Below are 18,403 nucleotides of genomic sequence, written 5' to 3' on the forward strand. Positions count from 1 at the left end.
GAGAGAGAGAGAGGCAGGGGGGAGGAGAGAGAACAGAAGCCGGCGGCTTTATTCGTTACATTGCCGCCGGCTTCATTTCATTAAATTAACTAACTTTTGCAACATTTGGCCAGAGACAGCCAGAAAAAAACATTAATCTTAACAGGAAACATTCCATTTCTAACATTGGCCGCAGTGCAGGGGCCATTTCGCACATTGACCGGCCAGAACGCAAAGTGGCCACACTTCGGATTCTGGACGTAACATATATAAAAGATTCCTGTGAACAAATTAGATTTACAGCCACAATCAGATATGTACAGTATATCTGATTTAAAAAATATGGTGAATGCTTTACTGCAGCAGCACAAATAACTATTTTTTGATTATTTTATTTCATTTTGTGGACTAAGCACTGCTTGTTCTAAAGTGCTTTGCCTTACCAATGTACCTTGTTCTGCGTGTTTCCTATACTGTCATTATATTAAGTAAACCGGGAGTGTGGAAGTACAGACTAGTCAGGTGTCAGTTTTCACTGTAAACAGTAGGTGTGATGTGCCAGTATGTTCAAACTCGGGAAAAATCAATAATGTGGGTAACTGTATTATTGTTCCAATACTCAAACATTAAATAGGTACACTACCACTTTGAGGCTACACTAAGGGGATAATCCCAATATAAATGCTACTTACATCAGTTTGGATGATGCTCCATGCATTGGTGAGGCCTATGTTTCCTTCCGTCCCATACAAGTGCAGACCCTTCTTCAGATCTTGTTGAGCATATCGATCAATCTGAAACAAGACAAAAGTTGTTATTAAATCTTTTAACAGCATAGACATGGAGACTTCAAGCAATAGTAAGCCTCTAAAAGGTTGTTTTACAGAGGAAGTGTGGTGATTGTTGTTATGTACTTCTTCCATGAATAACTGTATTCAAGAAGGAAACAAAATGTTGTTGTAATGTAAACACTTGTAGAATATCGGGCACTAGGTAAAAGTTCCAGGCTTTACTAATCCCCTAGGAAAACAGTGTACAAAAAAATTGGACAAATGTTACTTACCATACAGTGGGGACACAAGTCTGCGGCCTTACAGCTGTTTCACGGACTTCCACTTCCTCAGAGACCCAAGACCGCAAAACGCCTGTAAGGCCGCAGACTTGTGCCCCCACTGTATCCAAGTTTTTGTATGCAATTTTCCTAGGGGGTTAATAAAGCCTGGAACTTATACCTAGCGCCAGATATTCTACAATTGTTTTCAAGATATCTACTTTGTGAGCACGGGTGATTGGGCTACTATGTGTACTGCCGCATGTCATATCTAGTGCCAGCAGCCGATCTCTCCTGTTGAACATGTTGTTGTAATGTAAGTGCTCTTTATATGAAATATTTAATGACTATTGCCTACTTATGCATTATATGCAGTAGGTGGCGTACTCCTTCACCAACCCGGTCATTATGATCTGGGGCACAAAAATACATGTTGGTCCGTTATATTTTATGTGAATATGTTTAATTAAGGCTCTCCTAGAAGCTGTCCTAACCCAGACTGCTAAAGTGTACTAACTGAAAACTGAGGTGTCAATGTGAACAATCGTGTTACATTGTTCTCTGCCTCAGCAAGGAGGTTTGAATTCAATCATTTTTTTATTGTTGTCAGGAACAAAACTCACAAGCATCCTTACAGCATATTCACATACTCAATAGTCATATTCATACTGTATATTGACAACCATATAAATTAGAATATATGAGCCGACAGTGCCGGGACCCTGAGTATTAGTTCAAATTAAGTATAACTTCACTATGTAGAAAAACAATATATTAAACTTGGGAACAGATTTCAAACATATATCCAATAAGAGCACAGTCCTGAAAAAGAAATTGCACCCTCTTGAATTGAAACCCTCTTAAACCCCCTAACTCACCCACCAACCTCTCTGTTTATCCTGTTGGACCCCCTAACCAATGTAATATGACACAGTAAACAAATACCAGAAACCCATCTCGATACAACCAGGATCCTATCACCCTTCTAGATCACACATCACAGGTGGATCTGTCATCAAATCTTCGTTTCCCTCTTCAGACTACATGTATAAGGCCCATAAAGTCCATGCATGATAATGGTTAAGCAGCTGGTTATGTGTTTCCTGAATTATAGATTCACACTGCCAAATGTTTTCCATCTCCACATACAAATCTAACAAAGAAGGTGGCGTCGTCTTCTTCCAAAATTTCAAGATAGACAGCCTGGCCACCGACGGTGTCTTAATGGCAATTTTTGGGGACAATTAGGAACAGTAATATTCAGACAATCTTGAGAACCTTGTGAACGGACTCCTAAAAACCAGATAGCAAAGAGCATGGGGGCCTGAGAGGCAGCTGCACAGATTGCCAATAGATTTTAGCATCAAATGTAATGGAAATCTGTTTGCACTACCTTGGCAGCAATAGATACCTTTTGGATGTGATTCGATCAAAGAGGGGTCTATCTGATGGTCAAATCTGCTAACTATCTGCCAGTGTATGGGCACCTTTAGCCATCTTTTTTCCAAGAAAAATAAACCCAGTTTGCCTAACCTTTCTTGGCAATCTTTGTACCTGTTCTAGTATGGCAATGTCCTTCCTATAATGTGGTGCCCAAAACTGTATCCCATACTCCAGATGTGGCCTCACAAGTGATTTATACATAGGAACTTATTTCGAGCCTAAAGACATTGTTTTGCAAATCTAAATGTACATCATTATGTGTGAGAAAATACAAGGTTGACCTTCTGCTCCCCCCCCCCCCCCCCTTTTATTGCATGTATTGATGGTGTGAATGTATTGTGACTTCTTTTGATGACACAAAGCACAGACTCTGTTCAATATTAAATAACCGTCTTACCACAAAGACAAGCCGGCTCTGTAACCGAGGACACAGCAAAGCATTCAGCAGTTCAGAACTCATATAAAAGGGTTATCATCCATTTTTTTTAAATCTATGTAGAATGCACTACTATTATGTTTTATATCAAATTTTTTACTTGAACTCACTGCATAAAATGATTCCAGTTGAATGATTCCATTAAATTCCATCAAAATGGATGTATGGCATTGCTCCTGGAATAGGCCCAGCTAGATGACACATACAGAGATACAATGGGGGAGCAGAGGGAACATCCAATGTCTGCCTGGCCAGAGATAACACACACTTACCATTAGGTAGGATGAACAAGTCTGACAAAAGAATATTATACGGCACAAAGATTGGCGAGCAGACATAGGCTACACATGGCAACACGAAGAGAAGCAAGCCTGGCGGTGACTGCGAATCAATGTGTTTTGTGTAGACACAAACAGGGAACAAGCAAAACAAACAGGGAACAAGCAAAACAAACAGTCAGCACAAATCTCCTGTTAGATATGACATTGAATCTTGCTATTATCAGCACTTCCAATTACGAACCCAGCCTACACTAAATGGCATAAGCCCGCTGCTGACCAGGGGAAAGCAGCTATGTGTATGGTAGAGGCTGCACATACTGTACATGACCCTGCAGAAGGCTGCACAGCTTACAGTCCTGTGCAATCAGTGTATCTATACTTTGCTTTCTGTTGCCCTAATTTATTTATACTAATGTGGCGAAATGACGCAATTCATTTATACTAATGCACTTCAACAACGAATAAACATAAAATAACTGTCAGAGTGAAGATTTCAGAGCCCCAGGTGAGGATATAACATACAGTCAAGCCCACATTGTTGGCACCCCAGACATTTTTCCTGGAAAATCAAGTATTTCTAACAGAAAAGTATTGCAGTAACACGTTTCGCTGTACACGTTTATTCCTTTTGTGTGTATTGGAACAAAACAAAAAAAAGGGAGGAAAAAAAGCAAATTGGACATAAAGGGCTTGATTCACTAAGACAAATAGCATGTCTTATCAGAGTTAACATGCCTTATCAGAGTTAACATGCCTTATCAGAGTTAACACGCCTTATCGGAGTAGCACAGCGAGCACTACAAACTTATGCCTACTAACTGGCAATGACGAGAGCTCCACTGGTCCTGCCCTGAGTCCCTGCGGGTCCAATCACTTTAAAGGACATTATCCCCGCAGTTTGATTGGCCCAATAGGCTGCCTGTCACTTGACAGGAAACTTGACAGGCAGCCGATTAGGCCAATCAAAGTGTGGGGATAATGTCCTTTAAAGTGATTGGACCCACAGGGCAGGACTAGTGGAGCTCCCGTCATTGCCAATTAGCATAAGTTCGTAGCGCTCGCTATGCTACTCTGATATGGCGTGTTAACTCTGATTAAGGCGTGTTAACTCTGATAAGGCGAGTTAACTTTGAAAAGGCATGCTATTTTTCTTAGTAAATCAAGCCCAATGTCGCACAAAACTCCAGAAACGGGCTGTACAAAATGATTGGAACCTTTATATAATTATGGATAAATAATATTGTTTCAAGCATGTGATGCTCCTTTAAACTCACCTGGGGCAAGTAACAGGTGTGTGCAATTTAAAAACCACACCTGAAAGCATATAAAAAGGAGAGAAGTTCACTTAGGGCTGGTGCACACCAGAAGAGCTTTTTTGAGCGCTTTGTGATTTTAAAAGCTCCTGCTAATGTTATCCTATGTGCGAGTGCACACGAGAGCAATGTGATTTTGTAAAAATCCCCATAGCATTACATTAGCAAGAACTTTTAAAATCTCTAGCATTTAAAAAGCTCTTGTGGTGTGCATCACCCTAAGTCTTTGCATTTTGGGTCTGTGTGTGCTGATAAACTGCAAGGCTTTTGGAGATACTTTTATAACCCTTTCCAGCTTTATGCAAGTCAACAATTCTTAATCGTAGGTCTTCTGAGAGCTCTTTTGTGCAAGGCATCATTCACATCAGACAATGCTTCTTGGGAAAAGAAAACCCAAAGCTGGTGTGTGTTTTTTATAGAGCAGGGCAGCTGTAACCAACACCTCCAATCTCATCTCATTGATTGTACTCCAGCTGGCTGACACCTCACTCCAATTAGCTCTTGGAGATTTCATTAGGGCAGGGTTTCACATACTTTTTACACCTGCAATGTGAATGTTTACATGGTGTGTTCAATAAAAATATGAAAACATTTAACTATCTGTGTGCTGTTAGTTTAAGCAGACTGTGATTGTCTATTGTTGTGACTTAGATGAAGATCAGATCACATTTTATGACCAATTTGTGCAGAAATCCATATAATTCCAAAGGGTTCACATACTTTTTCTTGCTACTGTGTATATATCTGTCATTTGCATCCCCTGGTCAGCAGCTTGCAGACTGATTAGGTGATGGAGCAGTAATGTGCTACCAAGCTTACATGGAGAGCTTCCATATGGTATTAGACACTATTGTGCTAACAAGTAATGATCACAAAATCTCCCAACATGTGAATCTCCACTAAAACAAGGAGGGAAAATTGGGCTCAACAGCCAGATTTTTTGTTGTTGTTGTCATGGAATTACAAAATGTTACTCCCCATAAAATTGTGATAGCAGATTTGTGCCTGGTACAGATCTCCAAGTAAAGTATTTGTGGGAAGTAAATGCCTTGAATTTAGAGTATTGCCTCTATACACATACTAGGACTGTTGTCTGGGAGTGATTGGGACCACTTTGCCAAGTTGATCTGCCAAGCGGATCACTTGCCGATGCACCAGGGGGGGATCGTGAGCTGCAATGCACACGCTAGACTCTCAACCAAGGTGGTGTGCATAGCTTAAAGAAAACCTGAACTGAAAATTAAAAGTCAAAATAAGCATACACAAGTCATACTTACCTTCCATGTAGTCCACTCCTCAGTGTCTTTCTCCTGTCCCGCGTCCTGTTTGTTCACTGTGATCAAGGGAATTTTCTGTCCTCCATTTTGAAAATGGCCATTACCCATAACAGCTTCCTGGTCAGCACACAGTTAAACTGTAACATCACCGACTTGAGCCATAGGGAAACATGGACATTACCTGGTACATCAGTTTTCCTCTCAACTATAACTGACAGCAACTGATATTTTACTGACAGCAACTGATATATTTCAGATCTGACAAAATATTGTCAGAACTGGAAGGGATCATTGTCAGAAGAAAATGGTGAGCTTCTGAAAGGAACTGATGGCAAGGTAACTATGTAATGTTCATTTGAAGTTACCTCATATGTTTATTTTAAATATTTTTACTCAGTACAGGTTCTCTTTAAGTAAGGAGGTGGGAGTGGATTCAGTTTGACAAGAGACAAAAGGTGGGAGGTTGGAGTGAGACTCTTGGGTGAGGGTGGGTGAGGGGAAATGTGAGGAAGACTTGGGCTGTACCACATATGCAGAATTTTGTAGCAACATCAGATCTCCTATAATCCTGTAACACAGATGCTGCTTATGTTACGTACTAGAGTTTTTGCAAGTTATGTCAGACCAGCAGCAACATGACTTATTGGAGCAACAAAATGGTGCTTTGCACTAGCATATCTTCAGGTATATGACTCCTTGTGTGACAGTATTGTGCTGATACTGTACAGATGTGTCCTTAGACTCCAGGTTAGCAACGGATGTATTGCTATGGTGGGGGGCAGAGGAAAAACGAGCGGCGTAAGACCGAACAGATTCCCGCAGGCGGGGAAGTGGGGAAAACAAATTTCTCGGTCATCGGGGATCACTAAGGGCTCTTTCACACAAAGACGTTGCGTTTTAGGGGACGTTAAGGTCGCATAGCGTGCCCCTAACGCAACGCATGGTGGTGTTGAAGTTGGACGTCAGATTGAGCCGCGTTATGCAGCTCTTGGTGCGCCGTTTTTGTTCTATACTGATAGAACGAAAACTGCGCATGCGTCAAAAGACTGTGGAGACCACGTGATCAGAACACTCTGCATCACGTGGTCCCGCCAGCCAATCGTCGCACAAAGCGGCTGCTCCAGGAAGTAAACACGTTATGTCAGCACAGTGCAGTGAATATTAATTAGCCATGTGGCTAGTCACAATAGCGGACTCTCCCCTCCTCCTCTCCTGCACTGAATATCACAGCATAGGGCCGGCGGAGGACATAGAGCCATGGCAGCTATATATAATCACAATCTCAATAGCAAATACAACGAAAACGGTGCATGCTTAAAAAACACACAAAACAGACATTACTGAGCATGTGCAAGCAGTGTAACGCAGCAAGTACGAGTATAACGCACAGCATGCTGCACTGTCATTAAACATGCAGCGTTATACTCGTGTGCACTGTGAACAGCACATTGATTTTTCAGTGCTGTGAGTTGGGCTGCGTTACAGGCTGCTGTAACGTGGGACTTTAACGTCCCACTGTGAAAGCAGCCTAAAGATCCGGCATACCGCCAGGGCCGGCCCGCTCATGAGGCGGGGTGAAACTTTTGCCTCAGGCGGCAAATTTCCAGGGGCGGCACCCGCCCGTCCGTGGGTGCGGGGAGCTGGCCGCCGAGCTGGAGGGGTAGCTGGCAGAACGGGGGTATTGGGCCTAGCGGCGGGGAGGGGGGTCGGACCCCCCCCCCCCTCCCTCGCCTGGGTCCCCCGATCTGCGCTCCTCCTCCAGCGTTAAGGAAGTGACGTCAGTGGAGCGCACGCTGGGAAGAGGTGAGTCCTCCCCGCCCGTGCCTCTTACAAATAGCGGCTGCTTCTATTTAAGGCTGGAGGGGAGCGCAGATCGGGGGACCCAGGCGAGGGAGGGGGGGGGCCCGACCCCCCTCCCCGCCGCTAGGCCCAATACCCCCGTCCTGCCAGCTACCCCTCCAGCTCGGCGGCCCCCAGAGCGCCTCCCCCCCCTCCCCCCGAGGGGGGGGGGGGCGGCGGCAGTGGCAATTTTTTCAAAATTTGCCTCAGGCGGCAAAAAGTCTAGGGCCGGCCCTGCATACCGCTGATCAGATCGTTAGCAGAAGCATAAAAATAAAGATCCGGACTTGTGAAATTCGTCACACGTGAGTATTATGACTGTAGCAATCATTTGTTATCATTCAATATGAATGACTAACAGCGATTATTGTCTGAAACAATCCGTCAGGATGAATACATAGCTTGTAAAAACACATATTTATGGGACCTCAGGTAAACCTGGCATTGCCCTTGGTTCATTTTTCATACATTTATTTCGAAACACGCTGACAGCTGGTGCACACTACTAGAGCTTTTCTAAGCGCTTTGTGATTTTAAAAGCACTTGCGAATGTTATCCTATGTGTGTGTTCACCTTGGAGAGATTTTAAAATCTCTAGCATTTAATAAGCTCGTGTAGTGTACACCAGCCCTGAATGGTTAGTTTTCCTTAATCTGTACAAAACATAATCAGATTAACGTGGAATTCAAGAAAAATGTATTATTGGAGGCATTACATTTCTAACTGAATTACAGTACTGTATATACAGTTCAGACCAGTAACTAGGGAGCCCCCATTTGTTCTTTGGTGTTTCCTTTCATGCATCAGGAAAGCTTTGTGTGTATGTGTATACATTCCTAAGCAGCTGTAATGCTTTATTATTCGTAGATTTTACGTATTTGAACAGAGACGGACCATATGTTCTTCCTATGCATAAAATAATTAATGAATGGCTGAGGATGATCAAACTATTTTGTTTTGTTTTTTCCTTGTTGTAAATTGCTGGATGCTTGTTAATGGCGGAATCAGGAGTTGCGTGTACCAACGCACTCACAGCAGACCAAAAAAACAAACCTTTAGTCTAACAGAGCGTATTATGAAAGCATGCACACCGCACAACTACAAGGCCTGATAATTGGAACGTGTCCCTGAATGTGTTACTCCATATAAATATACATTTACCCAAATAAATCATGCTGAGTTTCATCTATCAGAGAGGTGCTTTCTGATTTATCTGCTTCTTTATCTCAACCATACTGAACACCACCTACACTGTAACAGCTTCAGGTACTGTCCTCATACAGATCATCAACATTTGTCTTTTCATTAACATTAGTCATGTGACTCTGAGCCAAAAAATTACATTTTCCAAGAATATATGTGCTAAACTTGTCATTCACTTATGTGTGGTGTTGTGAGAAAACGCGGAAAAGCCGCCGCATATGCCAAGAGCAAGGCGGCTGACTCCGTGTCCAACGCGGCGGTTTGCACGCATAAACACGCGTCTGGTAGTATGCTGGAATGCGGAAAAGCCGCCGCATGTCCTGATAGCAAGGCGGCTGTTTCCGCGTCCAACGCGGCGGTTTGCATGCAGCAGCGTGCGCTTGGAGTGGCTGGGTCTGTTAGTGCACATAGGCAGATGGAGAGCTACGCGCGCGCGGGCCTGAACACAGGACCTTTATACCAGCAGGGGAAGTGTCAGCTGATCAGGAAGATCAGCTGATTCCTGCTGGACTCCTGATTGGCTGAATGGCTCGGGCGGGGCGGCAGAGTCCAGCAACTATATATTCTGCTGCTTGTCAGTTGCTGGTTGTCTGCCATTGCTAACACTTGCGTGAAGGCACTCAGACCTTAGCTAGACCCGACAGTGTGCCAGAACCGGCTGGAGCTAGGAATCCACACTGAGTCAGATTCTTGATAGCTTAAAGTACTAATTGAATTGTATTATTTGTTAGACCAGTTCCAGGGTGTTGAGATCAAGGCCCTCACATCCAAGACTAGGGAACTGTATTATCATTTATGTTATACTCCAGACTAGTTCCAGGGTGTTGTGACTACGGACCTCACACCCCAGACTAGGATTGTGTTATTACTGTGTTACGTTAGCCCAGTTCTGGGCAAAACCTTGCATATTAGCAGCAGGGCTTCCTGCAACCCAGTCTCGGTCCCTCGCCCAGGGGTCCATAGGCTACAGGAATATCACCCATAGTCAGGGGTGAATTCCTCAGGAGTCTTAGGCCGCCAGCTCCTCTGGTGGTCTTTACTCAGAGTTGTTACTGTTGCACCAAACACTTACACTCTCTCCGGTGTCTAGAGGTTAGACATATCTGATTATTGACGATTCCGCAGATCCTCTAGAATCGGGTATATCTGTATTCTTGGGGATACTGCGGATCGCCAAGGATCAGATTCTCTCTCTGGTTGCTGACACCAATCGTTACAGGTGTCCACTCAGTAGAGTCATCTTGGATAACTTCTGGGGGAACACACAAGGAAGATTTATCTAGGGTAACAGAGTAATTTTACGTATTTGTTGCCATATAGACACAACATGCTTGAAAGGCCTGCCACAACTTCAGAACACATTCCCAGCTTACAGACCTTGGTGTAGCTACTGAGGAAGACATCTTAGGGGCAGGGTCATGTTTACATACCTCTTCACTTTTTGAGGTTATAAAGAGAAACACATGTAACACATGCCCTCTGCCATACCTCTACCACATCACACATGCCTAAGAACCCACTTGTCCTTTCATGAGTGTTTTTTCTTTGCAACAGATGACCAGGGTTTTTCTCCCCCCACCTTTCCCTGCTGCATCCCATCCCATACACCCTGGCACCAATCCTACAAACCCCCACATCACTACTGCCAAAAGGAAGAAAGGGTGGGAGGGTGTTGACTGCAACATGATACTCCAATTAACAATCAGGTAGCGGGCCAGTGACACGCAGATCCACTCCCTGGAATAACTAGGCAACTGCCACGATGCTGTGTTACTCCTCCGTGAGATATCAGGACCCCAAGTGAAATTCTCAGTGTGACATCTAGCCAATCACATTTAGAGGATACAGTGATTATGTGTGGAGTATGGCCGCAGCCGTGCACTTTGATATACACTAGTAGCAATTATGAGTCTGTGTTTGAAACTGCAATGCAAGCTGAATCCGCAACACAAGCGGAAGATAAAAAGCTGAAGACAAAGGACAATGGCGGGTAAGTATCGGTTAAAATGATTGGTTAGCATACATGTGACGGGTAGATGTCAGGAAGGAAATAACGTTAGGTCGGATAGGTTAGGTGTTAAGACAGAATTAACTTGGGGAAGGTTAGGGTTAGGTTACAGGAAGGGGTAGAATTTGGAGCAAAGATTAGGGTTAGGCATCAGGAAGAGGCTTATGCTGGGGGGAATTTGGTTAAAGGATTAGGAGGATGTTCAAGCTATAGTAAGGTTAAGACATCAGTATAGTCTGTATAGGGAGAGGAGGGGAGGCTGGAGTTAGGTGTCCTAAATGATAATTAGCATTAATATGGTCCCCCCAGGGATGTCCATGTAGCCCCCTGAAGTTGAGTTGGCTAGAAGGGTTATTTGAGTAGTGGTTCCCCACATCAAGAAACACCTGTAATTAATAAACCATTTAATTCCATTGCACATACTAGAGACACTAGATACATTCATGTTAGGCCTAAGCTACATGGGACATGTCAGCAACAATCCAGTGTAATTGAAAACCACCAACCACAATCCTGCAATCAATCACAAATTTATAGCAATTCAAGCTGGTCGGGCCTGCTACGTGAGAGACTATGGCAGCAATCAATAGTCAACCATTACAGCAATCACTTATAATGTCCTAGGTTCCCTATAGGAGGTCTAATTAGCTTGCATTGTTCTCAGACTTATGCACAATTCCAGGATGAAGCTGGTGTAACTCAAAGCCATTCATGTCCAACCTAAGCCTAGTATACAAGTGTAATCTGTACCATTATTATTTGCTGTGTGGGGTTTATGGCTCATCAGAAGTCTTTTAATTTAAAGCATTTAAATAAACTCCTATTATGCTGAAGCAATTATTAGTGGCTATTGTTTAACTGTTTAGAACTAAATTACAAAAGTGGCAAACTTGTATTGTCCTTTTTTTTAAGGTACAAATGTAATTCTGGAATAAGCGTTTTCCTTGTTTTCTTAACACATGTACCACCTATGCTAGCTATTTAAGCTCCATCATTTAGCCCTATCGGTTGTATGCATGGGTAAACCTGCCCTGGGCAGTAATGTACAGCCAGAGGGCCTGCAGAGACACAGTTGGTAAGCATTACATAGCGCAGAAAAAGAGCAGCTGAACAGGCCAGTAAACCTTGTGCTGAGAGATCATTATCACTGTAAGCCTTATACATTACAGATCTGCCTGCGCTGTAAATGCATGCTACAGTGCCCGAGGCACAATACCTGATGATCATAATGATATGAGGGGAAAACCTCCAGCACAGGATGGAAACACCACCACAGATAAATACAGACATAGCAATGTAAAGCACGCCCGCATGTATACAGAGCTACCTGGATGTCCCAAACACACAAGCAGTCATAACAATCTAAAAACGATATACTGTACATAAGTGGTTCTCCACTTACAGACCAGTTCTGTTCTGGGAGGTTGTCTGTAAGCTGAGTCATGTGTGTTGTACATAGGAACATCGTGGATAAATGACTTACTTCTGGATAACTTTGGATTTGGGCATACAGAGTGTTTTATTGTACTTTAAAACAGTTTATACAGTAGTGTACCATGCAGTAACAAAATATGTAATAAACAGTACAGTATGTCTTGTACAAGAGAACAACTTTTAATCTCAGTTGTAACTCAAGGGGTGTGTGTCTGCATGCGTGTCTGCGTGCGTGCGTGGGTGTGCGTGCGCGTGTGCGTGTGTGTCAATGTGGTGGAGTGTCCTGTCACAGTGGACATCATACACCTTTTCCCAGTAAAGATTGTTTCCCCTAAATTTGAGTTTTACATCCTAATCAGCCAGTACACCACCTCCCTAATATCATGTAGGCTGCCTTGTGCTATCAAAAACACTCTCACCTTTTGAAGATATACACTCTTTGAAGCTGTGCTATGGCTTCTTGCACTAGGAATTAGCATCAGATTCTTAAAGATGTGAGCGACCCCCTACCCCTTTTTCCAGTACTCCTTGCAGTACCACAGAGGCTCGATTGGATGAAGGTCTGGGAAATTTAGTGGCCAAAGAAAAAGGTGCTCCACTATCTAGTTCTAATGCTTACATGCCCATTGTAGAAATCTTTGGTGGTGGACAAGGGTCAGCATGGTTACCCTGCCTGGTCTTTAGCTACATAACCCACAAAATGCACAGTGTGTTCTGACACCTTTCTCTCACAGCCAGCATCGAGTTGCTCAATACTTTGCACTACAGCAAAGTGTACGCACGCACGCACGCACACACACACACACTTGCGTTAAGTAGGCCACATCTGGAATATGGAATTCAGTTCTGGGCACCACATTACAAAAAAGAGCAGGTGCAGAGATGAGCCACTTAGATAAACTGGGATTATTTAGTTTTGAGAAAAGACACCTTAGAGGGGATCTAATTAACATGTATAAATACATCAGAGGGCAATATAATAGCTTTTTGTCCCTGGGCCTTCACAAAGGACTAGAGGACATGATCTGCGCATGGAGGAAAAAAAGTTTTAGCCATTTATTTAGGAAAGGGTTCTTTACAGTAAGAGTGATTAAGATGTGGAATGCATTGCCACAGGAAGTCGTTATGGCAAACTCTATACCTGCATTTAAAGGGGGCTTAGATGCTTTCCTTGCATTGAAAAACATCCATGGCTACAATTACTAGGTAATGCCTAATGATGTTGATCCAGGGATTTTATCTGATTGCCATCTGGAGTCAGGAAGGAATTTTTTTCCCTTTGGGGCCAATTGGACCATGCCTTGTAAGGGTTTTTTTTCGCCTTCCTCTGGATCAACAGGGATATGTGAGGGAACAGGCTGGTGTTGTACTTTGTTCTCTAGTTGAACTCGATGGACGTAGGTCTTTTTTCAACCAAAATAACTATGTAACTATGTAACAGCGGCTATTCTGCTGGATTGAACCCAACAAGGCTAGTGTTTGATCCCTAAGGGTTCTTTCACACTAAGACGTTGCGTTTGATGCAACGTTAAGGTCGCACAACGTGCCCCTAACACAGCGCATGTAGGTTATAAAATTGGATGTTAGTTTGTACTACGTTATGTGTCTCTTGGTGCACCGTTTTCGTTGCATACTGATGGAACGAAAACAGAGCATGCGTTACATTTAAAAATAAAACATTACTGAGCATGTGCAACACACATAACGCAGTAAATGTATTGCTAAACGCACAGCATGCAGCACTTTCTAAATATTGCTACACGTTACACACAACGCAACGTGTGCACTGTGAATGTCGCACAGACATTGCATTGCTGTGCGTTAGTCTGCGTTGGAACATTTTCTAATGTGCGACTTTAACGTTGCACTGTGAAAGAGGCCTAAATGCATAGTCTTTGACCACTTTTGGTAAGTACCGACCACAGCATACCACTTTATACTTTGAACACTCCATGAAACTTCTTGTTTCCATCCCAATTCTACTTCTTCTTTCACCCTGTTTTGATACAGTTGACCATGAAATTAGCTTGTCTACCTCTCTTACCAAGGCTTTTCTACATGACTAAGGACACACAGTCAAAAACATGTTTGCCATTTTAATTTCTGTATCTGCCATTGTTAACAGGGCCGGCACTGGCATTACGGCACAGGGGGCAATTGCCCCAGGGCCCCAGACAGCTGCGGGGCCCCTCCTGCGGTGCAGTGGGGACGGTTGCATGGCAGAAGTGGGCCGACATCATTCTCCCTCGCTCTATGGGCCCCCCTCATTTGCTTCCCTGCAGAGCAGCGGTGTGGTGTGTAGTTAACTCACCTGCTTGCTCACTCCATGCAATGCATCCACTCCAGCAGCCATCTCCTCTCTACTTCCTGTTTCCCTGCATGATGTGTGATTACATCATACAGAGATCAGGTGGCCAGAGAGGAGCCTGCTGCTGGAGGGGATGCATCATAAGGAGTGAGCAAGCAGTTGAGTTAATTACACACTGCACCGCTGTGCTCCAGCTCTGCAGGGGGGCACAGGAGGGGGGCCGGTACAGAGGCAGCGAGGATGATGTTGACCCCCTCCCGGAAGTGTCACCTATACCTGGCTACCTATAGTGGCTGCACCTATACCTTGCTACCTATACTGGGGACACCTATACCTGGCTACCTATACGTAGCTACCTTTACTGGTGGCACCTAAACCTAACTACCTATCCCTTCACTGGCTACCTATAAAATGGAGGGTCCTATTCAAGATCGGCCTATGGACCTGCCCCGTGGGGCTTAAACTGGCCCTGATTGTTAAATAAAGCTTTTTGGACTTTTCTATCCTGGAGTGTGCAGACTTTGTTTGCAACTCTTTCTACTGCAGTTTGGTGTCCAGCACCTCTGGTTGAGTTAGCTACAGAGCTAAATGTAATTTCAAGAGGCAGTGGCCCCAGTGCATGTTTTACATGGGGCCCCAAAGCATGCTATTGATATGGAACCCCAAAATCTACCAAGGACAGCTGCAGTGTCAGAAATGTGTATTTAAAGGAAACCTAAACTGAGAAGGATATGGATTTTTCCTTTTAAAATAAAACCAGTTGCCTGACTCTCCTGCTGATCCTGTATCTCAAATACTTTCAGCCACAGCCCCTGAACAAGCATGCAGATCAGGTGCTCTGACTGAAGTCAGACTGGATTAGCTGCATGCTTGTTTCAGGTCTGTGATTCAGCCACTACTGCAGCTAAAGAGATCAGCAGGACTGCCAGGCAACTGGTATTGTTTAAAAGGAAACATCCATACCCCTCTCAGTTTAGGTTACCTTTAAGGAAACAGTTTGTTATGGATTACCACTACTCAATGCACATATAGAGGTGTTCATTACTAGCATAACAGAACAGAAAGCAGAAAGCACTTTAGTGTATGATGATGGTGATCCAGGCTGAACAGACCTCAATTATTCATGGAGGTCATTGCTAAGACGTCTCTGACACCTCTGCTCTAAGGCTGAAATGCAATTGTGAGATGTTTAAAGAGTTTATTTAGGAGGCTCCATATGCATCTTCATGCTGGATTTTTATGAAATGTGTTTCCCTGCATATCCTTTACTAATTATCACCCAAAACTGTCATTAGAGTACAAACATACTGCTCTGTTTCCAGCAAAGCAGTGTCTTCTGTTCAATGGAAAGGGGAGGGGAAGATAAGCAAGCAAAGGGTGCCCTTCTGCAACAGTTTTAAAGGTAGTACCAGCAACAGCAGCAGCCAATGGCCAGAGGTGGTCACAGAGATGCTAATAATTTCAGCTTGCATGCAAATTTAATGCAAATTATATGCAGTTTGCCATTGAACCAATCAAATTCAGCAGGGAGTGCATTACACTGGACCGTTTTCAAGCTGCTTACAATCTGCATTAACCTCCCTGGCGTTCTATTAAAATCGCCAGGGAGGCTGCGGGAGGGTTTTTTTTAAATTAAAAAAAAAGTATTTCATGCAGCCAACTGAAAGTTGGCTGCATGAAAGCCCACTAGAGGGCGCTCCGGAGCGTACTTTCGATCGCCTCCGGCAATCGAAAGTAACAAGATAGGCCGCAATGAGCGGCCTATCTTGTTTCGCATTCCTCGTCGCCATGGCGACGAGCGGAGTGACGTCATGGACGTCAGTCGACGTCCTGACGTCAGAGCCGCCCGATCCAGCCCCTAGCGCCGGTCGGAACTGTTTGTTCCGGCTGCGCTGGGCTCGGGCGGCTGGGGGGACCCTCTTTCGCCGCTGCACGCGGCGGATCGCCGCGGAGCGGCGGCGATCGGGCAGCACACGCGGCTGGCAAAGTGCCGGCTGCGTGTGCTGCTTTTTACAAAATTGAAATCGGCCCAGCAGGGCCTGAGCGGCGACCTCCGGCGGCATACCCCGAGCTCAGCTCGGGATTACCGCCAAGGAGGTTAAAGGAGAACTGTAGTGACAGGTGTATGGAGGCTGCCATATTGATTTCCTTTTAAGCAATGCCAGGTACCTGGCAGCCCTGCTGAGCTATCTGCCTGCAGAATAACACCAGAAACAAGCATGCAGCTAATCTTGTCAGATCTGACAAAAATGTCAGAAACACCTGATCTGCTGCATGCTTGTTCAGGGTCTGTGGATAAAAGTATTAGAAGTAGAGGGTAAGCAGGACAGCCAGGCAACTGGTATTGCTTAAAAGGAAATCAATATGGCAGCCTCTATATACCTCTCACTACAGTTCTCCTTTAACGTAACATGCAAGCCAAATGATTTGCTTTTCGTTGACTATCTCCAGTCTTTTTCTATCCAGCCTAGTGGATCACTAGTGGTCCTGGCAGTGACATCACGGGTACACCTGCACACACACCCTGAATAAATCGGCCAAGATGACCAAGAATAATTATTTAAGCCAAGAAAAGTCTTAACTTCCTGGGCGGTATGCCCGTAACTGTGACAGGCAAGAACAATTAGCTGAAAGCAGTATGCCTGTCACAGTTACGGTCACGCTCAGAAGGTTTTTAATTGCACACATGTCCCCTAGTATAGATTAGCCAAGTACAGGTGTTAGCCAGGTACAGGTATCCCCCAGTATAGGTTAGCCAGGTACAGGTATCCCCCCCAGTATAGGTTAGCCAGGTACAGGTATCCCCCACTATAGGTTAGCCAGGTACAGATATCCCCCAGTATAGGTTAGCCAGGTACAGATATCCCCCAGTATAGGTTAGCCAGGTACAGGTGTCCCCAAGTATAGGTTAGCCAGGTACAGGTATCCCCCAGTATAGGTTAGCCAGGTACAGGTATCCCCCAGTATAGGGTAGCCAGGTACAGGTGTCCCCCAGTATAGATTAGCCAGGTACAGGTGTCCCCCAGTATAGGTTAGCCAGGTACAGGTATCCCCCAGTATAGGTTAGCCAGGTACAGGTATCCCCCAGTATAGGTTAGCCAGGTACAGGTGTCCCCCAGTATAGGTTAGCCAGGTACAGGTATCCCCCAGTATAGGTTAGCCAGGTACAGGTATCCCCCAGTATAGGTTAGCCAGGTACAGGTATCCCCCAGTATAGGTTAGCCAGGTACAGGTATCCTCCAGTATATGTTAGCCAGGTACAGGTATCCCCCAGTATAGGTTAGCCTAGTACAGGTGAGCCAGGTACAGGTGTTAGCCAGGTAACGTGTCCTCCAGTGTAGGTTGGCTAGGTGTAGGTGCTTTAGTATAAATGAGCCAGCAATAGGAGGCCAAGTATAGGTGCCCCCCACCACCACCCCGATCGGGGGTTAACGTTACCTGGCTAACACCTGTACCTGACTAACCTATACTAGGGGACACCTGTACCTGACTAACCTATACTGGGGGACAGCTGTACCTGGCTAACCTATAGTGGAGGACACCTGTACCTGGCTAACCTATAGTGGAGGACACCTGTACCTGGCTAACACCTGACATCACACACGTGCGCCCTTACTAGGAAACCACGTGGGGCACGTGCGCATGGAGAGAAGGAATCCTGGAAGCCAGAGGAGGACGAGCGGAGGCCGCGGACAGGTTATGTATACACTATACACGGCCACTGGGGGGGACATTGACTTTAGGGGACAGCGTCAGGCGGTGGATAAGGCGCACAAGGCCAATTCCCGAGAGATGTCATGCTGAGATTGATCTGGAATCCGCCTGTGGTGT

General features: G+C 44.7%; 1 protein-coding gene across 1 annotated transcript in view; it reads right to left on the bottom strand.

The window, feature by feature from the left end:
* The window catches only part of TSPAN4 (tetraspanin 4), a 406,664-nt gene that overhangs the window by 58,117 nt on the left and 330,144 nt on the right, over positions 1-18,403 (bottom strand). Inside the window, exon 4 of the mRNA XM_068261017.1 lies at positions 672-773. Within this exon, the coding sequence (XP_068117118.1) occupies positions 672-773 (102 nt within the window). The remainder of the gene's footprint in view (positions 1-671; positions 774-18,403) is intronic.

This window comes from Hyperolius riggenbachi, chromosome 11 (assembly GCF_040937935.1).
Source record: "Hyperolius riggenbachi isolate aHypRig1 chromosome 11, aHypRig1.pri, whole genome shotgun sequence".
Classification (NCBI taxonomy): Eukaryota; Metazoa; Chordata; class Amphibia; order Anura; family Hyperoliidae; genus Hyperolius; species Hyperolius riggenbachi.